This window comes from Gadus chalcogrammus, chromosome 6, assembly GCF_026213295.1.
Source record: "Gadus chalcogrammus isolate NIFS_2021 chromosome 6, NIFS_Gcha_1.0, whole genome shotgun sequence".
Taxonomy (NCBI): domain Eukaryota; kingdom Metazoa; phylum Chordata; class Actinopteri; order Gadiformes; family Gadidae; genus Gadus; species Gadus chalcogrammus.
The window spans coordinates 7716897-7743383 of NC_079417.1; the positions used below are offsets into that span (position 1 = coordinate 7716897).

Here is a 26487-nt window from a genome sequence, read left to right on the forward strand (position 1 = left end):
ATTGAAAAACAATGCAACATTTTTAACATGTTTACATCCATTCAAGAATGAAAAGAGATGCTGGTCCTGCAAGTTTGTAGCGTGCATATTTGTCACTATAGTAACATCACTTGTAGACCCTTTTTTTGGCATCAGACTCTTTGATGTGATGTCACAATGACCAGTAATGGAATTCATATGCTATGTTGACTGGTTTCCGGGGTTCTATTCTGTATCAGTTTACCTGGTTCCGTGTGAGTCCTTCGTTTTTTTCACTTCTCTCTTTGTGCATATTTTTGGCTTCTGCTTTCAAACATGCATTGCATTGTCGACTCCCCACCCTCTCCAAGACCCTGTGAAGGTAAATATTTGTTAGTTACCTCAACTTATCAGCTGTACCATTCCCTCAAAGATCCAGCTTAACAAGGGCTGTAATGTTGGAGTGTAGTGTATGTTGGAAAAACCTACACACATACACTCCATTTTCCCTATAGCATGCACTAGACTCTACATGTCAATGTTAAAAGACATTCAGCTTCGAGTATCTGTGGTTATGATGCCCATTTCTAATGAAAGGGGTGAAATGGTGGTGGGAACTCTGCAACTACAACATTCAGTCATTTACGCTGTGCTTTTCATACATGTGTATCGCCATGTCCATCTACGTGGCATAGAGATACGGGGAGCTAATTAGGCCAATGCATTAACATATTTCTCAAGGCACCTGGGAGTTTGTGGCCTGTTTATGCTCGTGAGAAGATGCAACACACACACACACACACACACACACACACACACACACACACACACACACACACACACACACACACACACACACACACACACACACACACACACACACACACACACACACACACACACACACACACACACACACACACACCTTATACTGAGATACAGGAGATTAAAGACAACAAAGCCTACAGCGACTTGAATTTTAGGAAGATTAATGAGTTTTTTAAGGATTCCCAAATTAAAATTGTGTCTCCATATAACCCATTTTGACAGGGGATAATTCATTACGGGCTGTCATATCCTACAACTCGTTTTCAAAACATTGAATTCAATACACAAAGCAAAAAAATGGGAACGTCTTTTGATTAATTAATTTTGCTGGCTCGCTGATAGTACGATTTTATTTGGTGGGTTGCCAACGTGACACAAGGGCACAGGGGGCCAGCCACAGAACTGCTGCCTCAGGAAGAGGACTCTTCAAACTGACTCTGGGAAAATAGCACTTTTGTGTCGTCGTCCCCCCCCCCACCCTCAGCCCTGCTACCTAAGTTATGTGCCCCTGCTGAAATATGGTGGCTCAGGAGCTGCCCGGATCAATGATTGAGCACAACACGTGAGGAAGAACACACTACCATGGAGAGAGGGGGAGAGAGAGAGAGAGAGAGAGAGAGAGAGAGAGAGAGAGAGAGAGAGAGAGAGAGAGAGAGAGAGAGAGAGAGAGAGAGAGATAAGACGAGAAGGGGAAGGGTGGGTGAAATGTGCTTGGGTCACCTTCTCATCAATCAGGCCCAGAAAACAATCTGGGAGCTGTCAATACCAGCAGCATGGAGAGGTCTTAAACCGAGTGGACCAAGCCACGCGCGTTTCTACACCTGGACCGCCTGTGAATTATCGGAATTGCGGGGAGGCCCTACCTGTGCTAGGGTGCACTTAGGTGTGCTTCAGTTAAGATTGATCAGTAAAGGCGGCGTTAAAGAGAGTGAATCTTTACGAGCAAATCATAATCCGGAGATGGGTTTGCTTAACTGGGCCGCTAAGCTGTTCAGCAGTTTGTTCAGTGAATTATCAGCGGGACAGGGACGCAATGCTACAATCTTACCTGGCTTGTCTTTACGCCTGACACAGGCCAGCATAGCCCCGCTTGCTTCCAGCTGAAGGGGCGCATTCAGGGGAGATTCAGTTATAGGCCCATCATGGCTACACTTACACCAATTTGTCTGTTTCAAAAGACCATGATGTTCCGTTGTGTAATGGTTTGGGGAGAGGAGAACGCGGTAAAGTTGTGTGGGATGATGTAAAAGCGAGCTCCGTTTTCTTGTTTTTGATGTGGTTCTGACATCTTCCGAGCTGCAGTCCACTCTCAACTAGCTGCCTGTTGGCCATTCGGCATTCCTCTTATAATTCATGCTGTGTACCTCTGTAATTGAGTGAAATCAGTAAAGTGAGGCCACCCAGTACAACTGTGACGCCATTGTGCAAACCAGATACACAATAATACATAAGTGTGTTAAGCCCAAAGAAATGCATCACATCAATGATACATGTGTACTTTTGTAATAAACCCTGGCACATTATTGGGGTGAATTTCAATTTTTGAGAATATTTGTCTTTATTTCTTGCTCTGGTCTTTTATTGTGTGTAAAATAAAAATGAGAATAACATTTATCCAAAGGAAAGTTTTTTCGTTACATTATCGTTATGACCCAACCATTATTGTTATTGGGGTCGGGTTGTTAAGTTTATATATTGTCTACACACACACACACACACACACACACACACACACACACACACACACACACACACACACACACACACACACACACACACACACACACACACACACACACACACACACACACACACACACACACACACACACACACACACACACACACACACACACACACACACACACACAAGGCAAGGCAAGGCCACACACTCTTATTTTATTGTCCAATAAAGTGAATAAAGAAATATGATGAAAAGCAAGAGGCGCACGGTGCAGGAACATACTGTATAGTGAGACGCGAGTAGAATACATGCCCACAATCTATCTGTTACAGCCACCAGGGTCACAGGGATTCATTCATCATCCCCCCCAATCAAGCGAAGAACTATCTGCAGTCTGAACTACTGAAACAGCGAACAATTTTCAGTTTCTACTGCCATGAGCCAAGCAGGACTATACTGGACAGGTCAATAGCATGTCCTGCCTTTAACCGTTCTCTTCTTCCATGGGTTTACCAGAGAATGAGGCTTCACTGCGGATATAAAACTCTGGCCAGGTATAAATGCAACTCAAGCAGCCGGAAGGATACAGCCATCAAACTTAAATGGACCCCAAAGATATGAGTGGGTTTTCCACAACAACGTTGGACAGTTGGTCTGAGGACCAGCAGGACTGAGTAAACCCCGGCCTGCTGTCACCGCTTCCTCCACTGGGTTCCTGCTCAAACGAGACTGGATGTTTTCAGTCTCGTTCAGACACCAAGGAGACAGCCGCCCTTTCAGCTCACTAACAACATATGACACTGGTTCTCCTTCAAGGTACCCTGTTGTACCCATGTCATGCACACTTGTTCCCAATGGATCACCAGTGGGACATGGGAAATAAAAAACGTCGCTTGAAAAATCCTGGTGACGCAGTGAAACAGAAATGACCTTCTCTCAGACGAGACGTTATCCTGTGGCCAGGTGGTACCATTTGTACAATAAGCCACCTACCAGACCCTTATATCTAAAGCTGAAATCAAATTAATACTATCAAGGAACAGGTAGAGGGCTTAGGCATCATGCTCAAGGATGTCTACAGGTATGCTGCAGACTTGGGGGATTATCCCAGAACCTATTGGTAAGGAGTGAAATACCTCTAGACTAACCAGCCCCACAATTGGAGGTCCTCCATCCATGGTAGGGATAACAGAAGGTCTATGGGATGGCGTCCATTCTGCCCTGACTTCTGCAATTACTCCCAGATGTTTGATTTATTATTCATGACATATATTTAAAGTGATAGCTGTGAAGTGACAGTAACAAGTAAAAGCAATTTCACAGTTTCCATGACTAAAACATAACATTGATAGAGGGGAATATACACTCTTTTTTTTGCGGTTTTAATTTTACAGGAATGATTGGGTGCTCTACATGTCACACAGATTAAACTCCAAGCTTAAAGAGAACACGCATTTTTCTACATGGATTTAAATGTTTTAGGTCATGAAGTTAAGTTATAAAGGTAGTTTATGACGTAAAGTCATAAATAAACAAGCACATACAAACAGGCACCCAGCCCCAACCATTGTTAGCGAGATTCCACAGCAGCTTGGCGTCATGAAACAAACTAGTCATAAATCGGTGTATATTGGACAGTGTGGTCACTGCAGTCGCTGTAGCGACCTATCTTTCACACAGACACACACACGCACGCACGCATGCCCGCACGAGCGCACGTACACACACACACACACACACACACACACACACACACACACACACACACACACACACACACACACACACACACACACACACACACACACACACACACAAACATACACACAAACACACACACACACACACACACACACACACACACACACACACACACACACACACACACACACACACACACACACACACAGAAACACACACAAACCCGCCCACACACATAATGGAACAAAGAAAACACAAACTAACATAAAAGTGATTACATAGATGGGATGACATGACAGATGAGTGATCATTGTGTAAGAAATTGAAGTATTGCAACGTGCAGGTGGTCATGTGAATGAATTCTAATATATTTCTTTGCACAATATAAGCCCTCCTCCCAGCATTTTGTCTTTTGGGCCAATCATTCCCCAAGGGGTTGTGTTAATTATATAACCTCAGAGAGGAAGAGGGCTATCCAATTATAGTAACAATGGAATAGCTAAAACCTGTTGTGGTGAGGTTGATCATTAAATATTATTTTTTTGTATTATAAAGTATTATGGTCTGTGAAAGAAATACTGGGGAGTCAATAGCGATAAAAAAACAACTCTAAATATTAAATCCTGGACATTCCATCAAACGTTGAGAACCAACAAATGGCTCAAAGGAACATTGTTGCTCACTAGGCCCTAGCAAAGATAAACGCTGACGAACACAAAAAAAAACCTCAAAACATTACACTCAGTTGACCCACTGGGTTACCTGTGCATCTACAATAGTGCAAATAAATACAAAGATAAAGCGACGTTGGGTAAATAAGTTTGAAAAAAGTGGTTAGGGGAATTCTATTTATACTAGAAATAATATAAAGACTGAAAAAAGAGAAAATAAAAAACGAATAACTGAGCTATTGTAAAGAGAATACTAAAAAGTTTTTTTCTTCAGTTTCAGCTCAAAAAGCTTCCTTAAGTTTAACTAATAGCCAAACCCAATGGATAGTCGACCTCAGGTGTGCCTCATTGCCCAAACGAGGTAACTCTCACAAGACTTGAACTTAAATAGCCAACCTCCTCTAGAAAGGCATTCATCCATTGAAAAATGTGCCCGGTTATTATCAACTCCAAATACCGGGATGCTGATTCAACGATTATTTTCTAACAGAGAAGAGATGAATGGTACGCCATTAAAAGACCTTATGCACACAACGGCACACAAGACACTATCAACTGTGGTGTCCTCTTCAATAGTGGTAAGGATAAGTTGCGTGTGTAGCCAGTGTGGCCTCTGTTGACTACACCAAGGGCATCTGGGGCTCTCTATTTGAATAGGTCGTGCTGATTATTTTGATAGATAAAGCCCGGCTCATTTGTATTCTGGGATGAGCGGGCAGAGAGAGAGAGAGAGAGCGAAGTAAGTGCAACAACGTCTGGCGGATCCAATACTTGCAAATGAAAACAACCCAAAGGTCAAATCAATATTCTGTCAAAGATAATATTGTAAAATGGCGCACCAAAAACATTCTGGTCCTTAAGAGCATTTATCCCTGCAACGGTACGATGAAGGACCCTACTCCAAATGAAACTTGTTTCCAGTTCCCACTCATGTCATTGTTTTGTTCATTCACTGATGCACATGCAGGTATTCCTGCTTGAGAGTAATATAACTTTTTTATTATATTTCGATCTTTTGTAAAAGTGTTTTGTTTGGTATTTCATACAAATCTATAACGAGTCTTACTTTATTGACTTCGACTACTACTACTAACATCTGACATCGCCAGACGCATTCGCAAACGCGTAATAGTCTGGAACCTCTCAGTTCATTTAAAATGTCCACGAAACTTATCAACGGGCACTGACCAAAAAAGAGTAGGAGAGTAGGAGAGTACTGCCGTTGTGTAGAGTTGGTGATAGGTGATGTTGTGTAGAGTAGGAGAGCAATGCCATTGTGTAGAGTAGGAGAGAGGTTATGTTGTGTGTAGATTAGGGGTCAACAACCTTTTTGAACCTGAGAGCTACTTCATGGGTACTGAGTCATACGAAGGGCACCCAGTTCTATACACTCTTCTGAAATAACAAATCTGCTCAGTGCGCCTTTAGTTATATATTACTATTAATGATTAATGATACTCATCTATGGGAAGACATGTTAATGATTTCTCACAATAATTATCAACAGTGACTTAAAAAAGGTGAGAAAGAGTTGTTCAAGAATGAGTCGTGCTATTTTTAGAACAGGCCTGCGGGCGCCTCATGTGGTCCTCCTTGCGGGCGCCATGGTGCCCGCGAGCACTGTGTTGGTGAACCCTGGTGTAGAGTGTGAGAGTAATGCCGTTGTGTAGAGTAGGCGAGGGATGACATTCTGTAGAGTAGGAGATATGGGGATGTTGTGTAGAGTAGGAGAGGGGTTATGTTGGGTAGAGTAGGAGAGTAATGACGTTGTGTAGAGTAGGAGAGAGGTGATGTTGGGTAGAGTAGGAGAGTAATGACGTTGTGTAGAGTAGGAGAGAGGTGATGTTGGGTAGAGTAGGAGAGAGGTGATTTTGGGTAGAGTAGTAGTGGGGTGAGTTTGGGTGGAGTAGTAGTGGGGTGAGTTTGGGGGGAGTAGGAGAGAGGTGAGGTCGGGCCTGGATCGTCTTGGTGCCGAATAGGAGGGCATCAAGTTGACGGGTAACAAACACAAACTCACACGCACACAAACCCGGCGACTCTCCTTTTTGTTTCTCACACAATAAACACACACACACACAATGCACAAATCAATGGATTCTCTCTCTCACACACACACACGCACGCACGCACGCACGCACGCACGCACGCACGCACGCACGCACGCGCACACACACATTTTCTTTCTCAGACTCTTTTTTTTCCTAAACCAAGGCTACCAGGCTCGTAAAAAGTTTACAATGTAAAGGTCTCCATTCAACCACACAAAGCTCCTTCTATAATCACTGTGTTCCGACCTCGCTGCTCCTCTCTGGCATCGCTCGGCTCGGCAGCCACAGCTAGACTAGAGTTCCCTGCCGACCTTCACCTCCCCCCTCCCATCACAGTGTATGGATTCAGGTGTGTATATACGTGTATCTGCATCCATCATGGCTGGGACGGGCTGGGATCAGCCCAGTTCTTATCGCAGCCTCCGAGGACACCCGTTGGACAGGCGGTTGATTCGCACGGCGCCGGGTGGGGAAGGCAGCTTCCTGTGACAATTCAATTAGCTTGCCGCCGCCTCAGCAACGCCAAACACATGACCTTTGTCGGTGGGCACAGCTGCCCCCCCGACGGTCACCCTTAAGTGATTGCTAGCCTCCCCCAGCCTTGTTGTTTTTTTCTTTTTTTTCTTTTACTTTTCACACTGAGTACTTCTGATTGCAATTGATTGGCTAAAAGGACTTGAGGCTGGGGGGGAGTGCCAGGGAAAGGGGGGAGGGGGGGCCTTGTTATTGTTATTTATTTTTTATCTTTTAGACGGACAGCTATTTAGGCTTCAAAGTGACGACAGTACAAAAGCCAGAGGATTGTTCAGATGAATGGAGAGAGACGGTGATTGCGATCAATATGTTTTTGTTGTTGTTGTTGTGGTTGTTGTTGTACCGTTTCTCATGTTCCGTGTGCGTTCAGGGTGATTTCTCTTGAAGTCTATAAGGAATGAAAAGCTCTTTGTTGAAGGTTTTTCGGTGTGATTGGCCCCAACTTTCCGATGGAAATATCGCTCTTACATCCTGATCTGTCACAGTTGCCATGGGTTCCCAAGTTTCCCGTCGTTCAGACAGACGCATTCTGTTCGAAAGAGCCGTCAAAGCCATGAAGGTCATTGGAACAAACTGTTTTTCTGTTGAAGGAAACAGTTTTGGGGAAATAGAATACTTAGCTACATCATTTGACTACGTGGTTGATGAATAGTCACAAACTAATAAGAAAGGCTCTTGTTGCACATTGTGCATTTTCAGGGGAATAGCTCACTTAAAACTCAGACATGAATAAGGTTCTTGTTGAGTAGGCGAGTGAATATATTACACAACTAACATGACAGCCAATCGATTATTTGATGGATTTCAGACTTATGTGACAAACAAGATTGTCGAGGCTTAGTATGAATTATATTTAATACGACTATCGTTTGCAGCTTGACACACCAGCTATAGACTATTATTTTATCCATTCATGCTCAACATTCATACTTCACCACACAGCTCACCTCCAAGTCTCCTGCTGCACAGAACCGTCTTGGAGGTAAGAGCAATGCTGGGGCCCTAATTGTGTCTTGGAGCTACAGCGTGGCGGCTCATCTCTGGAGATCTCATTAGAAGATCCAGCGGCTTCTCAGGCTTGTAGAAGCCTGCATTCGCTCTCTCATTCTGATGCCCATCCAGCCTCTCTCTCTCTCTCTCTCTCTCTCTCTCTCTCTCTCTCTCTCTCTCTCTCTCTCTCTCTCTCTCTCTCTCTCTCTCTCTCTCTCTCTCTCTCTCTCTCTCTCTCTCTCTCTCTCTCTCTCTCGTCTGAACTCTTGTCCCTTTGCGGTATCAATGGAAGGAAGCCATTATGGTTGATTAGGGAAACTATATGGTGCATCTAAAGACAGGCGCATCGGCGCGGGGACAAAGAGATAAAGCAGATTCGGCATTTTTATTTTCTGATCTTGCCATAAGCTGTCAATACTCAACGTCTAATTGCTGTGTGTCTGGCCCTCCCGGGGGGGGGGGGGAAGTAGAGAAGTGTGTGTTTTCAAAGTATTAAGGAAAGTAATCTGTCCGCCTGACGGATATAGCTGTAAGGCTTTGTGACGCCGGTCCGTTTCCCCCCGCCCCCCAGCTGTGGCGCCCACCGTATCACTGCTTCAAACAACATCTCCCTGAGGACAGTTCAGCACAGCTTATTATTATTATTATATTCTTGGCCTATGTATTTTTCATGAAGGCAAGTGAGCTCGGTTGGGTTCTGTTATGGTGATATTCAACATATATATATATATACATATAAACCACATCAATAAATGATGTATCCCTCAGTAAAACAAATAAACACATCAAAACGTTTATCCCCTTGCTCGCTTTCAAAATGCAAGACTCTAAACGCTCCCTTGTTATTCCCAGATGACAGTGGGACGGGTGTCTATAGAAATCAATCTTATAGACATATAAAGATCCATGTATGGTGGTGATGCAGACGACAATGCACAGGCTGTCCATGTCAGTAAAACCCTCGCGAGAGGCATGGACACCACATGGACACTGTGGGCCTCAGGGTCCGGGGCTCCATGAAAGCATCTGGAGCATCGAGCCTGGAGCAAGGCTGAAGAGGAGGAGTCTGGTGCCTTTATAGAGGTCTCTCTAATGTAGCCTCCGTTTGAACAACATGAAGGGGAACAGCGTGTGATAACGTGTTAAAGGTCCTCACGACCCCCAGACCTTCGTCAGCCACACATTAGTGCAACCTTCAGTCTTCAGACCATCCATTTGTGTGTGTGTGTGTGTTTATGTGTGTGTGCTGCTGCACGCATGTGCGCGTGCGTGCCTGCATGTGTGTCTACGTGTCTGTCTGTGTGTGTGTGTGTGTGTGTGTGTGTGTGTGTGTGTGTGTGTGTGTGTGTGTGTGTGTGTGTGTGTGTGTGTGTGTGTGTGTGTGTGTGTGTGTGTGTGTGCGTACACCTGTGTATGGCAATGTGTGGGAGGTTTTCTAAAGAGCACTGATGTTGACACATAAAGAAAAGACCCACTCACACATCCAATAAAGCTCTGTTGTTATCCTGTCAAGAAGACTGTACATCACAACGAGGTTTTTACGGCAAACTCGAGGTCAGTAAAACTTAAACAGGCTCGGGTTTCTACAGGGAAAACTTAAACAATCTGTCACAGCCAGTAATGCTGTCATCGTATGCACACACACGTGTCATTTACTGTCCGTTACCGAGCTGTGTGCATGACACCGAGTGATGGCCTGTGGTGCTTGGCCCTCATCACACTCCCACCCATTAACGATGCTCTCTCTCTCTCTCTCTGTTTCTCTCTCTGTCTCTTTCTTCCTTCCTCTCTCTCTCTCTCTCTCTCTCTCTCTCTCTCTCTCTCTCTCTCTCTCTCTCTCTCTCTCTTTCTTTCTCTCTTCCTCCCTCTCTCTCTCTTTCTTTCTCTCTTCCTCCCTCTCTCTCTCTCCATTCCCCTATATCGCTCTCTCTCGCTCTCCCCTGTATGTGGTTGTAGGGGCCGGATAGTGTAGACGTGTGTCGTGACTGGCGTGCTCCCCTCCCAACCTACAGGTGCACTGGCTTTGCCGCTCCCCTGATGTCTGCAGCTTAACCTGCAGATACAAGGGATCAAAGCCTTGAGAAAAATGTCAAACCTCTACCATCATGACCTTTATCTGAATTCACTGTGTGTCCCTTTGGATAAAGATGTCTGCTGAATGACTGAAATAGCTAAATAGCAAATAGACGTATATACATACAAAGATACATTTGCAAAGGAAAACACTGATACGACGGTTGGTGGAATTTGCATTTGCTTTTACAACGGTACTCTCGTGGACGTACAATTTTGCATTCAATAAATTTGATTTCATTAGAAGTGCCGATCGCCCTGGTATCTCCCTCCCCTCCGGGTTTGGGTTTGTCATGATGTCGCTGAAGTCCCTGCAGTAGTGTGAATATTAAAGTCCCCCCTGGCTCCTGGCCATGGACGAGGTGTGACGAGGACTATCGATGGCATGACAATGAGGGGGACAGGGTCCTCCTGCCCATCAGAGAGTGTGTTGTCCTTGGCCACCCACGACCCCTCTCCGCTGGTCCCCAGCACTACAATCCCTCCCCACCACCCCCACTACCAACGCCGCCGCCGCCGCCGCCGCCGCCGCCGCCGCCGCCACAGCCGCCGCCGCAGCCGCCGCCGCAGCCGCCACCGCCGCAGCCAAGTCCATCAGTCAGCGTCAGCCTGTTATCTGCTCGAGTGACGCAGAAACCTGTGATGGCGAATGACCTTTCCACCGCCCTGCTAGGAGACGTTTCATACGTTTCATACGTTCCCCCCCCCCCACACACACACACGGCTAATCAGGTTCCCAGATTTGGACTCAATTCACCATCAGTGATTCACCGAACACATTTGGAGGGAGCAACATTGCTGTAGCTACATGCTAGCATAATATATTTACCTTACTGCTAGCGTAGGGTTACCCCAATTTCATGTTGCCCTTTCAACGTCTGGAACTGTAACCGGAAAGGTCCCTGTTTTTATATATATATATAAATATTTTTCAAATCTATTCATATAATTTAAAATGGCAAAGGAACTCATGAGCATCTCATGAGCATTTAATTTGTGACAGTTTGTAATTTGTGTCGTGTCTGTCTGATAGGCTGTGATGCAACCTCTCCCCGCATGGGTCATCTATCTACTATATACAGCTAGCAGGCATGGCCAAACATAAATAAGACTATCATATAATATAGATGGATTCTAGCTTGTTTTTGGATAGCTTCCCAAAGCCTTAAACAAATCACAGTAAACCATTGGGCATGTTCTGCCCTATCCTTTACTTCTACCATCATCATTTTAGATACATGCAAGCATCATCTATATCTAAATGGCGTAATCTTTAAAGATAGATGCTAGCGTGACCAATATAGCATCAACTCTATCTACACAAACTGTGTCAGCCCAAGGCACGTCTATCCTAACCAATCGAGCAAGAGCTTCCTCATTCCGTGCATGCGAGAGTCTGGGAATACTGATATTGAAAGAATAATAATGTGCTAGTTAGGGGCTAATGTGCTAGCCAGTGCGGCAATGCTGGCCGTATGTGTGGTTGTGTGTGTGTGTGTGTGTGTGTGTGTGTGTGTGTGTGTGTGTGTGTGTGTGTGTGTGTGTGTGTTTGTGTGTGTGTGTCTGCGTGTGTGTAAACCTTGTCTGGCAGCAGAATGAGATATTACCCTGAGCCTCTCCCGTAGAGGACACGGAGGCTGATGCATCGTTTACTTGGGATGATTAGAGCCGGAGAAGCGTGACGTGGACAATCTTTACCCGGCGCAACAGGAAACCACATTTAAAACCCCAACCAGAGCACGTAGGTGGAGGGGAGGGGCAGAGGACCTGGCTGGGCCATCGTTGGTCCTTCCACCGCCCATCGCCTCCACACTGCCACGGTGTGTCTCAGGACTGGGGGCTGATCATACCTGGTGAGGAGCCACCACTGAGATGTATTGAAGACATTGTCATATCAAAGGAATATATTTATAGATTTTTTTGGTTACTTTTTGCTATAATTGAGACGTAATAAAATATAACAACGTCTAATTCCCTTCCATATGCCCTGACCTATTAGTCTCTTGGTAACATGAGGAAAATAGATAATGTGGTGAACATAAAGGATGAACCACAGCGTTTCTTTGTTTCTCAAAGCACCCTCTTCCGTGGGTGGTTTGGCCCAATCAGAGCAAAGAATCCGTGGGAGGCTGGAAGAGGTGGTCAGAGACAGAACCATAAGAAGCAACTTGAATGCGGTTCTTATGGCGACAGAAAGGCCTAGCTTTGGCCACAATGGTAATAATACAATTCAAATGCATTTTTCGAGTGGTGGATTATTTACTTTTCAAAATTCTAAAAGGTAGAGAACATTATCATAAAAAGGATTTTATTACCTTAATTGTTATCAGACAGATGCCAATATCATTTTCTTCTCTTCTCTTTTATTATTATTATCACTTTTTTTTTACAATATATTACTTTTATTAAACCTTTTTTTTATACATTGATTTATACACGAAGCAATACGGTCAATTTATTTTGTACATGCTTTTTTCTGACATTCCCTGGTCAGAGGAAGTTGAAATATGGTGGGAGGGAGTAGGGGGCAACAGGGGGAACGGAGAAAGGGGGGGGGTGGGGGGGGTGAAGGCACATGCTTGCTCCTGTACCCAGTGAGCAAGGCAGTCCAGAGAGAGAGAGAGAAAAGGGTAATAATCTTCCGCGGGTCATGTGCGAGCAGCGGCCCTCTGAGGAATGCATCATGGTCCACGTCCCAAGTATCCACACATCTAAGCCTTCCTTCCCCTTTTCCATCTCTCTCAACCAAGGTTGGCCGGGAATGTTTCCAAAAGCAATTATCCAAATCTGAAATCGTTAAATGGCTATTTATAGTGATGGCAATCTTTTGATTTGAAAACAAACATTTATTAAGGATTTGGAAAATATGCGTTCCAACAGAAGATTGTGACGTTGAACCCGTTCTGGGGACACTGCGGTGCCTCTCAGGTCCTGTCTGCGTCGAGTTATTCTGTAGGTCTGTAGGCTTGGCTGAAGAAGGGCCCATTTTTGAAGGGAAAAACGACATCACAAGAGCTCTTTCTGTTAGGTCTTAGTCCGGCAGAGCACATCACTTCATCATACTCAACTTTTAAGTCCCGGCTCTATAAAGGTTCCCGCCTTAGGGGAGCTCAGTGCACACGGCCGTCCATGGTGTGTGTGTGTGTGTGTGTGTGTGTGTGAGCAAGGGATCGTTTGTGTGAATGTGTGTGAATGTGTGTGTGTGTGTGTGTGTGTGTATGTATGTGTGGGTGTGTGTCTGTGTCTGTGTGTGTGTGTGGGGGTGTGTGTCTGTGTCTGTGTGTGTGTCTGTGTCTGTGTCTGTGTGTGTGTGTGAACTGCACACTCCCACAGCATCTTCATAAGTCGCACACCCCCAGGTGAACAGCTCTGTGATCGTACCATTGTCCTTGCATGGCCCGGGTGTGTCTATGCGCTTCTCTGTGTTTCTATGGCTTTAGTGCCTTGGGTGCTTGATCCAGTTGCGTATCATCCACTTCTGTCCCGAGCAGCGCTGCACCACCAGACGCAGGCCGAAGTTGGCCTCCTTGGACATCTCCACCTCCAGGCACCGGCCAGTATCCCTGCTGATGATTGGTCCGTTCTGCAACCATGAACCAGGAAATGATTAACGACCGAATCAAACTTGTATGAGCACCTGGATCATTAGATGGGCGCTATATAAGGTTCCTGATGTTACCAGGTGGGATGTTGATTAGCCTTTAGAAGCCATTTATAGATTGAGGAATAAACGGGGAAGTGTCCATCCAGATGTATAATAGATAGCTCAGCCAAGAGTTGGTACTGCCCACTTGGTAGGGTGGAAGTTTGATTCATCTACGTGTGAAGATTTTAAAAACAGATTGTAATGGCTCATCAACATCGTACTTGGATGTCAAATAGGGGCCCTTGAAGACTGTTTGGATTCACCGGCAAGTCGAGACAGGTTTCTGTGGGAGCAGGGAATACAATGCCGTCTTGTTCTTTGTGTTTCTCCTACCTGCGTGAAGTCCCACAACCTTTGAGAAGCCCTAGACACAGCGTCACACTTCTTCAAAGCCGGCGTTCGACCTCTACCGTCGTCCACCAGGCATTTTGTGTCAGGCAGGAAGCTGGTTGACCCGAGAGGTCCTAGCTGAAGAAGTCCTTCGGTGGAGTAGCGAGCCAGCTGTGACAGGAGGAAGAGAAACAACAATGTGTGTCCGCCCGGGGAGAACGCTATTCACAATTGAAGATCTCCCCAACTCACCCCCCCCCCCCCCCCACCCCCCCTCCCCCCACACACACACACACACAAACACACACCCGAGAAATGGGATGTGTACTTTGTAGAGAGTGACTCGCACTGTGCAGCTCTCCAAGGCCTGTGGAGCAGCTCTGGGGTAAATTGCGTTATCCGGCCGTAATTCAATGACCAAAACAATGGAAAGCTCACTGGGAGAAGACAAGTATTTTCACTTCAAACCTTTAATGATATCACAGTCCCTTGGGAACACGGTGGTAGTAGTTTGGGCTTTGCGCACAAAACTCGCTGATTCAGTTTATTAATACGAGTGTTTTTCAACCAGCCCCCTAAAATTTGATCCCCGGACGTTTAATCCGAGCACGCAAAGGCCCTTGGGGACCGTGTGCGCGTATCTATTACGTAAGGCTACAGTGGGGATAACATCTATTATTCATGGTCTTGATCCTCTCTGAGAAATGAGATGCCAGAAATGGAAGGGGGGAGAGGGGGAGAGAGGGGGAGAGAGGGGGAGAGAGGGGGAGAGAGGGGGCGAGAGAGGGCCGGGGCATTGAGGTGTGGGCTGGGGTCACAGGGTCATTGATTCAGCTCTGCTCCGAGAGAGAATAAGCTTATGGTAACACCAGACACACATACACACACACACACACACACACCAATATTCATGCTAATGCACACACACACACACACACACACACACACACACACACACACACACACACACACACACACACACACACACACACACACACACACACACACACACACACACACACACACACACACACACACACACACACACACAGACACACACACACACACACACACACACACTCACACACACTGTTTCCCTCACACACTGTACGACCGGGCCAGGTTACCTATATTACATCGGGGCGGGGGAAGATCAATGTAATAGAATGCCGCTAAACCCCTTGTGCTGATAAGCTAGGACACTGCATTGAGCCCCTGCTAAATGAATAGACGCCGCTAGCATTTGTTGAAGAGTTACACGTGCCCATTATTATTTCTGCTCGGCCTCAGGCTCAGGTTGCTCGTAATATTTTGTTTGCGGGGGACGCTGATTAGATTCCTGAGAGGAGTGAAAAACACTTGAGAGGCTGTTTAATAGCAGAGGTCTTGCTACTTACAAGATATTATTTCCTGTAAACAAAGCTCCTGCGATTGGTTCCGTAAAATATGAGTATGCTTGTGATGAATGTAAATGACCCTGAACAATGAATACCTGGTCATTTAGGGATGGCTGTTGGGGTGGTGTTGTTGGTGTTGTTGTTGTTTTCCATGTGACATTTTTTTGTCTATAATTTCCTGAAATTAGATACATTGGCTTTACTGTGTGTGAAGCAGTGTTTGTCTAAGGGAGATTCGTGCTAAGTGGTAGGCGCACACAAGGGGATTTGCTATCATATTCAAATGAACTTTATCATGCAGCAATTTATCACAGTTAAAGTCTCAAGGGACTTTGGAGTGTCCACTCTGAAAAAAAGCTTAAACAGTAGCTCTTTAATCTTCCCAATGCTTCTGGGAATAGCCTTCATTTTTGCATTATAATTGGCATCGGCAATAAAGGAAAATAGTTGTAAAAAATGCTGAGGAATGCTGTATAAAACAATAAGTGACTCATTTTCCTTTCATACTAACTTTATGGCCACATAATGCCTATGTATTTCATTCTCACTGTGCTTCTTTAAAGATTACTATTGTGATTATTACAGCATCTATTTCTGATATTTTAGGTTTATTTCCATTCTCATCCACATGGCGACATAAGCTGCGAGTCTTTGGTCTTGCCAGGTCTGAGTGCTCTGAAGGGTTTATAAATGCAGCATAAACTACGAGTGGGCACAGAGAAATACAAAGCCTAATATAATCCTCTCTAAAACCTGTTGACGGCTACGTTTTGGAGGGTTTTAGAGCTCACCACACTACCATCCACAACAATTCTAGGGCAAATAGTAATGAAAAATTAAGCTGTTCTCATGCAGGGACACTGGATGATATACTACGAGATCTAATTTTCTTAGCTGCCGTAAACACAGTTGAACTTGTTTAGCAGGAGAAGCTAATTACAAGATTCATAATTCCAAGCTGTAGGTATGTATGTATGTTTGTGTGTATGTGTGTGTGCGTTTGTGTTTGTGTGTGTCTGTCATTGTAAGAACATGCATGATGTGTGTGTGTGTGTATGTGTATGTGTGAGCTTTTCATTACAGCCGTGTGTGTGTGTGTGTGTGTGTGTGTGCATGCACTTGTGTGCGTCTGTGTGTGCCTGCGTGCTTGCGTGTGTGTGTGCGTGTGTATGTCAGTGTATGTGAGCGTGTGTGCTTGCATGTGTGTGTGTGTTTCTGTGCATAATCCCAAAGTGTGGTCGTCTCTAGCCCCTTCCTCCTCTGCGGACTGACGGCGCCTATATCTGAGATTAGCCTTTGTGATTTGAAAGGTCTAGCGTGAGCCTGGCTGGCTGCGCGGCTCTGAAGGCTCTCTCCCTGGGGAGGGAGGGGTGGATGGTGATGTAAGTACTACTACTAAGTCCCTTATGAAGGGGACTTAAGAGGCTCCATCAAGGAGCTGAGGTAGGTGAGGTCAAGCAACACTTTATCACTGATCTTGGAGTCCCTTCAACTCCTCGATAGAATACCTAGCCAGACCCAGTATGTGTATGTGTGGTTGCTTGTGTGGGTAATTAAAATGTTTCTTTGATTCTGTTTGTGTGTGTGTGTGTGTGTGTGTGTGTGTGTGTGTGTGTGTGTGTGTGTGTGTGTGTGTGTGTGTGTGTGTGTGTGTGTGTGTGTGTGTGTGTGTGTGTGTGTGTGTGTGTGTGTGTGTGCATGCACTTGCACGGGCATGTGTGAGTCTGTCTGACATTGCATGTGCTAAATATTTCCACGAGGGAAGGGGAGCGGGAGGAAACGAAGTTACCAATTTCCCAGAATTCTTTATTTGATTTGCTCTGTTAAGGAGGACGCATGCATTTTTCATCACAGAAGAAGAAGAAGAAGAAGAAGAAGAAGAAGAAGAAGAAGAAGAAGAAGAAGAAGAAGAAGAAGAAGAAGAAGAAGAAGAAGAAGAAGAAGAAGAAGAAGAAGAAGAAGAAGAAGAAGAAGAAGAAGAAGAAGAAGAAGAAGAAGAAAGCAGTAGTTATAGGCTACAAAGGGAAATTACATTTGTCCCGTTCTTCCCTTATGCAGACACTGCCGTAACGCAAAGACCCCCTCTACATTTGTTGACTTCCCCAGGGGAGCGTGATTAAAAGAGCTGGCATGGCTTTACATCGAGAGAGAGAGAGAGAGAGAGAGAGAGAGAGAGAGAGAGAGAGAGAGAGAGAAATAGAGCGAGCGAGATAGAGAGAGCGAGAGCGAGAGCGAGAGAGAGAGAGAGAGAGAGAGAGAGAGAGAGAGAGAGAGAGAGAGAGAGAGAAAGCGAGCGAGAGAGGGAGAGAGAGAAAGAGAGAGAGACAGCCCCAGAGAGCTGCAGCAGGAACCCTTCATATTCTACCATGCCACTTCTAATGAACCTGTCACTCAGAGAGGGGGTGATGGGGAAGGGAAGGGGGGAGAGGGGTGAGAGTGAAGTGTGAAGAGGGTGGGCGTAGGGGGATACAGAGAGAGAGTGGAGAGGGAAATAGAAGGGGTAAGGGTACAAAGAGGGAGATAGGAAAGAGAGATAAGAGAAAATGGGGAAGGCAGCTGTGTGTGAGAGAGAGAGAGAGAGAGAGAGAGAGAGAGAGAGAGAGAGAGAGAGAGAGAGAGAGAGAGAGAGAGAGAGAGAGAGAGAGAGAGAGAGAGAGAGAGAGAGAGAGAGAGAGAGAGAGAAGAAAAGGATAGATAAAAGGAGTGAGAAGATATGCAGAGAATAGAAGGGGGGGAAATGAATATGAGAAGGTGGAGACAGAGAGTTCTTCTTACATTTGCATCATTTGTGTATTATTTGGCATTTAGTTTTGCTTTCCTTGCATAAAGTAAATGAGTGCCACCAAGAAGGAGGCCATCATCCACAACCGAAACCGACGTCCTCTGTCAAAGCAACGTCAAGGTCATCACCTGGATTTGGTTGTTTTTCTGTTTTTTTAGGACAATGCTAAATGTTCAGTTTTTGCTAGATTTTCTGATGACCGTTCACAATCTTGAAATCCATTCCAGACATCCACCACCCTTGGGGAAGTCTTTGGTTTCAGCACTCCACTTCTCGTGTCCGTACTATCTAACACGATTAACAATCCAAGCGCTTCATCGTTTGCCAACTTAACGTCAGATTTGAGACCCCCCCACCATCTTGGGAAGGTCAATGGGACACAAAGGGGAACAGGAAGCTAATGGATACGGTGTGTAAGGTCGCTGGCCCAAACTGCAGGAAAGAGATGGAGGGAGACCACCAGCTCTCACATCCAGTCCACCACTAGTCTAAATAAATTAATAACGATGCTATCTTTTTCATCCTGGCTCTTAGTTTAGTGCAATATTTACCATTAAATACTGTATAAATCAAGACTACTTAGTCCCGGTAATGACTATCATTTTGAATACATAACAATGTAAAGGGAAACATAGCAGTGAAAGTACACTTTTAAGTATCTCAAGGACTCAGGGAGAGAGTAGGACTCGCTGGAGAGTGCCAGATAATTACAGCGTTATTAACACTAACACTGAGTATTCCCTCCGCCAGCTGTTAACCCCAGGCTAAATAACTGTCAGTTGCTCAAGCTGGGATCTATCAGGGTGAAGAGGCACCCAGATGGTCTTCTGTGTGTTGAGGATTAGGAGTCTGAAGGACTTTTTTGCCAGAGGTAAGGGAATAGGCTGAGTCCTGATCAATACACATAATCAATCCCTCTCCGATCACAACGGCGGCTTTGTGCATCCAGAGAGCCGACGCTGTACTTTGACAGCCTCGACTCCAATCAAAAATTGAGGTAAAAATAACAACAAGCAGAAAGAAAGGGGTAAAGACGGTAAGAAGGCCAATTAATACGATGAATAGAGCATTTTGCACTCTTAGGATATGTGGATATGTGTACCACACATTCTTTTCCATATTCCAACTACATGACTTTACTGTCTATACTTGTGTTGCACTGAGACCTGTTTGCAGTGTTGGGGAAGCCTGGATGTGGAGTGAGTGCTGCTCGTTGTTCTGTGGGAGTAACACATCGTCAGGTGTAGAGGAAGGGTCTCACCTGGGAGGACATGCCATGGCAGGGGTAGAGGATGGCGTGGTCGTCGTCCTCGGAGCCCTGGTCCAGGCAGTACCCACTGGCCTTGCTGTTCCGCACCTGCAACAAACCCATGAGCATTTATACTTTATCCATCCAGCCAGGTCAGCGGCCCCGGCACTTCTGAGTACAGTATCGGGTCACCGGTTGTACCACCGGACCAGCAACCAGCCACAGAGGGGCAGGATAGTCAAGGCTCAAGGTGCTTTGACTCCCAGAGTCAAAAAGGTTTTGGGTTTGAATCCCACTGTGCATTTGGACAACATGTCGAAATAGTCGCTCTATCGTTTATCGTTTCCCAGGGAACAGTAAAAGAGGATGGTAACGGAACAGAATGACTTCTGAGGTGATCAGCGAACAGTTGAAACACTGCTTAAGGTTTGTCTTGAGTATTAGTGCAAAAGTATGGCAAATTAGTGCAATTTAGCGTAATGATGGGCATGACATCTTATAGGTTGATGTGGCCACTCTTACTTTTTAATTTAATTTAATTGTATCAAAAGTGGGGCACCGTGTATTCAGATACAGGTCATTTACGCGCAGGTAGGGGCTAGGCTTCTGGCAGGTCGGATCTTGAACCCGGTACCGTTGGACTGACCAGCCACTACTAACCCATCCTTCCCCTTGGAGATGCTCAACTTGAACAAAGGGTATTTCCCGTAGCTGAGCTCACTGCTGACTCTTCCTTTGGTTACATCGGGATCAGAATTGAAGCTGAAAGCAAATCAATTGTCCGTGTTTGTTTATTCAGGGCTGCTCTGTTTCCTTATACCTGTGCCCTTATGCTGAACCAACACACACACACACACACACACACAGACACACACAGAGCCAAACACAAATACACACACACACACACACACAAAAAGTAACATTCAGTCCCTTCATGTCTGTTGTCTGCCTCCGTCGCCGCATGGGGAGATGCGTCTCACAAGCCACGCGCCGCTGTCTCATATCGCACCTCTCACATCTTAAACCTGTAATCGCTAAACAAACTGAGATCAGCAGGCAGAGCAGCGCCTGCCTGCCTGTCTGTCTGTCTCTCTCTCTCTCTCTCTCTCTCTTCACCTCCTCATTGCCTGGGACGGCCCAGCGTGGAGATGATGGGCCTGTGTGTGTGTGTGTGTGTGTGTGTGTGTGTGTGTGTGTGTGTGTGTGTGTGTGTGTGTGTGTGTGTGTGTGTGTGTGTGTGTGTGTGTGTGTGTGTTTGTGTGTGTGCGTGTCAGTGTGTGTGTATGTGTTTGTGTGTGTGTGTACGTGTTTGCTTGTGTGTGTGCGTGTGTGTGTGTGTGTGTGTGTGTGTGTGTTTGTGTGTGTGTGCATGCAGATGCGTGTGAGGTAGTGTGTTTGTGTGTGTGTGCACAGATACATGTGAAGATGTGCGTTTGTGTGTGTGTGGGGATGTGTGTGTGTGTGTGACTTCCAAACTTCCAGGTTGTGACAAATCTGTCGTGTCGCGGTTGGCGCAGACACGTTTCCGATTGGCCGCTCAGAGAGGCGGTGACAGATTGGCCACGCGTCGGCGGCGGCGGCGGCGGAGACCATGACAACGTGTGATTCCTGCAGCGCAGTCTGGAGACGGAGGTGTCGCCCACTCCCAGGGAATCCGTTAGAGGAGCCTTTGCCGGAGGAAGGGACGTGGCTTTCATGCACGGTTGTGTGTGTGTGTGGGTTGTTTGTTGTATTTGTGTGTGTGTGATGTGTGGGATAAATGTGGATTACTTTGTGTGTGTGTGATGCTATTGTGTATGCATATGTTTGTGTGGGATATGTGTGTGTGTGGGTGTGTTGCATTTGTGTGCATGTGTGCGTGTGTGTGTGTGTGTGTGTGTGTGTGTGTGTGTGTGTGTGTGTATATGATGTGTGGGATAAATGTGGATTATTTTATGTGTGTGTGTTGTTTTTGTTTATGCATGTTTGTGTTGGATATTTGTGTGTGGGTGTGTGGCATTTTGTCTGCATTTGTCTGCATGTGTGTACGTGATGTGTGGGATAAATGTGGATTGTTTGTGTGTGTGTGTGTGTGTGTTGGTGTTGTTTTCAGTATGCATATGTTGTTGAAGATGTGTGTGTGTGTGTGTGTGTGCGTGTGTGTGTGTGTGTGTGTGTGTGTCTGTGTGTGTCTGTGTGTGTGTGTGTGTGTGTGTGTGTGTGTGTGTGTGTGTGTGTGTGTGTGTGTGTGTCTGTGTGTGTGTGTGTGTGTGTGTGTGTGTGTGTGTGTGTGTGTGTCTGTGTGTGTGTGTGTGTGTGTCTGTGTGTGTGTGTGTGTGTGTGTGTGTGTGAAATGAGAGGAGGAACTGTTGGATGAATGTGCATGCAGGTTTCAAGTGAAGGTGGGGGGGGGGGCAGTGTTGATGAATCTAAAGGTTAATTTTTATATATACCCACAATGCACTTGGAGAGCGAATCGATTCCCTTCCTAGCATCTTTGTTGTGTAAATCAATACCTTGGTGAGTGGGTTGGGGGGGGGGGGGTGTATCTGGGGAGAGACGGTGCATTTCTGCGCACCTCCAAATGTGCCCCTGCTGTGTGTTTGCTGAATTCCCCCACCCTGTCATAATCTGTGCCCATAGCCCCCCCCCCCCCCCACACCGCCCTTCTCCCCCGACACAACGCAAGCACAAACGAGCCCTAACAATGGCGTCTTCCACGCGATGAAGCGATTAAGTGTTTCAGACTCATCACCAAAGGAAACCGCATCAAATGTGTTTGTGGGGTGGTGCTTTTGCCCAATGGCAATGGCAATGGGAAAGCCTTTCGTTGCTATTGCTAAATGCTAATGCTAATGCTGCCACAGAGACCATCTCCACTCTCCGCATTTCGACACATCACATTGAAATTGTCCAGAAACTAATTTCTGTCAAAATAACTTTTCATAGAGTGCATTCTAAACTGTATTTTCCTCTGGAATTACATTGAAGGGTTCCCTGCTTGTAGGAGTGCAAAGATGGTGGCAGAATAATTGGATAATACGGTGCTCATGAATTAATAAGCTCTTCTCGATAAGGACATCCTTTTTATATCATCCGTGAAATCAAATTATCCCTGTTTACCTTCTCCCGCAACGCATAGCTTCTTTAAAACATAATCAGCCAGCAAGCAATCATGAATTTGCATAACTTGGAGCATTTTTGGAATACCGTCACCACAGAAAGAAAGACGAAAAAAGGAATAGAAAGAAAGAAAGAAAATAAGTGAAGGGAAATAAATAAAGGGCGATAGTAAATAACAGAAAAAGTATACTTAAAAAGAAAATGAATAAATGGATGAACAAACATGAAAAACAAAACGAAATTAAGAGGGGAAACTAAGAAAAACAGACAGAATAATTCCCTCACCTCGCCATAGGTGATGGTGTTGTTGTAGATGCGCATCTCGGGGTAGACGTGCTCCAGGTACCAACGGAAGCTGCGACACTGCAGCCGCTTCCTCAGGTCCACCCGCTCAGACACATCCCCGAAGTCTACCCCAGGGTTCTGGAGGCACAGCGGGGAGGGAAGAAACTCCTAAAATGGCCACCGGGGACTTTACTTAAGTAACCGTGGTGACCTGTTTTTGCCGAGCTGTTGGATTAGGAAAGTGAGGGAGCCTGAAGGGATGAATAAATGAATGCATGATACAAGCCTGCGAGATATAATAGAATAAAACCTAATGCAAACGTTCTAGGGCTATTGTACATCTTCATATTCATGATATTAATTACTAATATTCATAAGTTCTTGTGCGTTGGTCTACACCCATACCTGAGGAAAGTATCTGTAAAAAACTGATTATACCTGCAGTATTGGACAGATTGTACACTCAGCAACTTAATTATTTAAACATCAAGGCTAAAGAACCAACGAAACACAGAGACACACACACACACACACACACACACACACACACACACACACACACACACACACACACACACACACACACACACACACACACACACACACACACACACACACACACACACACACACACACACACACAGAATCAGGGCTGATTTGAAAGCAGATTATTTCTATTACGTTCTTTGCTCTGTTGGTCTCTTGCAACCAGCTGCTGGCTCCCTTTGCAACATCTGGTGTAAACGCTAGCCTGCGCTTCCGTGAGCTGCCTCCACAGAGAAGGGGTGGGATGGCAGGATTTAACATTTGCGGTATCAGAGGCTCATAAAGGCCCCCTCAACCCCCCACAAGGCTCAAGTGATTGTTTTCTCAGAGGAAGCTTTGGCCAATAAGATAAGTGTGTATGTAAGTGCTGGGGTGTTTGTGTGTGTGTGAGTGTGTGTTGGTGTGAGTCTGCATGTGTGTCTCTGTGTGGCTGTGTGCTTGTGCATGTATATCTGTATCTGTATATCTGTGTGTGTGTGTGTGTGTGTGTGTGTGTGTGTGTGTGCGTGTGTGTGTGTGTGTGTGTGTGCGTGTGTATGCGTGCGTGTATATGTGCACGTGTGTATATCGTGTGTATTTGTGTGTGTGGGCGTGCATCCTCGAGTGTGTGTTTGTTTGTGTGTGTGTGTGTGTGTGTGTGTGTGTGTGTGTGGCTGTGTGTGTGTGTGTGTCTCTGTGTGTGGGAGGTGCATTCGATTTTGTAGAGCTGCAGCGTCGGGTGTTCGTCATGTATACCGCATCAGTCCTCTCTATGGGACGACCTGGGTAATGGCGGTGCGCTGTGGAACTGTGTGGGTAATTACATCGGATAGAGGATGTGACCCGATTAGCAAATTTTTCACAAATGGGTCGGCACACTAAGACAGTTAAGGTATTCTCAGATGATTTTTGCCACATGGACCTATTGTTTGCGGTTTAATGGCCACCATTCCTCACCCAAGGCCACCAACGCTATTAGCTTGGCTACGGTTAAAGCATCCTGTTTTGATGCCTTTGTTCGCCTAGCACACAGTCCCATTGTGTCCTGTGTGCCTCCGCAATCAGACGCGTGTCCAATCACGCCGTTTAGCATAGTTTACAAGGCAATAAGTTAGCCGGCATTCATTAGGAAATGTAGCAGCTTATTCTTTAGCCTTTCCATCTCGTAAGAACTTGAATGCAATTAGGAGCGCTCGAATGGTGTCAGAGTTGACTATGATGAACTGTAGGGCGTCTCACATCGACTGCTGCCGTAACTCCCCGTTCTGTTCGGGGCGAGACCCCACCTCTAAGGGAATGAAGCCTGTCTTGCACACTCTGCACCCCAGCAGTGAGAAGGTAGATTAAGGGGGTTAAAATGTGAATTCTGAATTTCGATCTACTATTGTCTCTGGAGGACTGCAGTGATCGTCTGAATGAGCAAGTTCGAAGGGGGGTGAAGTACTACAAAACCAAGGGAGCTTGGAGAACAAGAGTCCATGGTCTTAGAAACACTTTTACAAGCTCTGGTTTTTAAACCACCACAGTGTACAAGCTCTACGAGTCAGTATCCTCTCGACTGTTTATTGACAAGAGCTCAACCATGTTTTTAGAAACCTATTTTATAGTATATATATGATATTAATAAGAAGAGGATAAAGAAAAATAAGAGGAGGAAGAAGAAGAAGAAGAAGAAGAAGAAGAAGAAGAAGAAGAAGAAGAAGAAGAAGAAGAAGAAGAAGAAGAAGAAGAAGCAGAAGAAGCAGAAGAAAGTACTTACAAGTTATTTTCTAATTCATTGGGAAGATTTAAAGGTGTTGAACTTTTCAAGAGCACAACCAATAAGAGTGTACGTTCACCTGAGGCTGTGGATGACTGAGGACCTAGTGAATTCCCCGTTATTCAGTGCGGGAGTTTGTTTTGTTTGAGGAGAAGCAGCAAGTTAAGGTTGTTTGGGGAAAACTATAAATGTCTGCTCCCTAGTGGTGAGACAACAATGAATGCAGCTTAAAATAAAAAATATATATATAACTCACGTTCATGGGAATGTTCCAGGCCATGTACACATGGGATTTGTACTCATCCATCCAGACCTCGGCAGCGCGCAGGGCGTTGCGCTTGGCATAGTAATCGATGTCGTTGTTGTATGGCTTCTTGGTGCGTTCGATGTGGGCCACTCTTGAGCAAGGCAGCACCTCCATGCTGCCGCCACACTGCCACACCTAAACACACACAAGATGTAACAGTGCCATGAGATGGGGTGATTAAAGAGAGCTCCTACGCAGGAGTTTGACCATATGTGTCAGTTATGCATGCCTGAGATTTTTAGCTGAACATTGATTTGCGCAGTGTTAGGTGAGGTGCTTTATTTACTGGGAGGTCAGATTCACTGCAAAATGTTGCAGTGTAAATACGGATTTCATGTTATCAGCTGTTTTCTGGTTATTTCTCGGTTGCTGCTTTGTCAAAAAAACAAGAGGGTCAGAATATTTTTTATGACATTTTCATGGCAGATGCAATCATTCATGTTTTTAAACTGCATTCCATTTTTCAGTTTGGTAAACGCAGTCACTTCAGTTTTTGTACAGGAAAGTGTCTCTGTACACTAAATGTGCAGTATTGCCATGGATAATCAGCCTCAATGTCTAGCTTCCTTCAATACTTTTTGTCTAGCGAAGATTCGGATCGTCAAACTAATAGCGACTT

The 26487-nt window shown here is 45.5% G+C and overlaps 1 protein-coding gene across 1 annotated transcript in view; it reads right to left on the bottom strand.

Moving 5' to 3' along the window:
* Positions 1-13922: 13922 nt before the first annotated feature.
* galnt9 (polypeptide N-acetylgalactosaminyltransferase 9) overlaps positions 13923-26487 on the bottom strand; it is a 70652-nt gene continuing 58087 nt past the window's right edge. Inside the window, exons 7-11 of the mRNA XM_056592775.1 lie at positions 25818-26003; positions 23278-23415; positions 19903-19998; positions 14466-14633; positions 13923-14069 (exon numbers count right to left, since the gene is read on the bottom strand). Of these exons, the coding sequence (XP_056448750.1) occupies positions 13923-14069; positions 14466-14633; positions 19903-19998; positions 23278-23415; positions 25818-26003 (735 nt within the window). The remainder of the gene's footprint in view (positions 14070-14465; positions 14634-19902; positions 19999-23277; positions 23416-25817; positions 26004-26487) is intronic.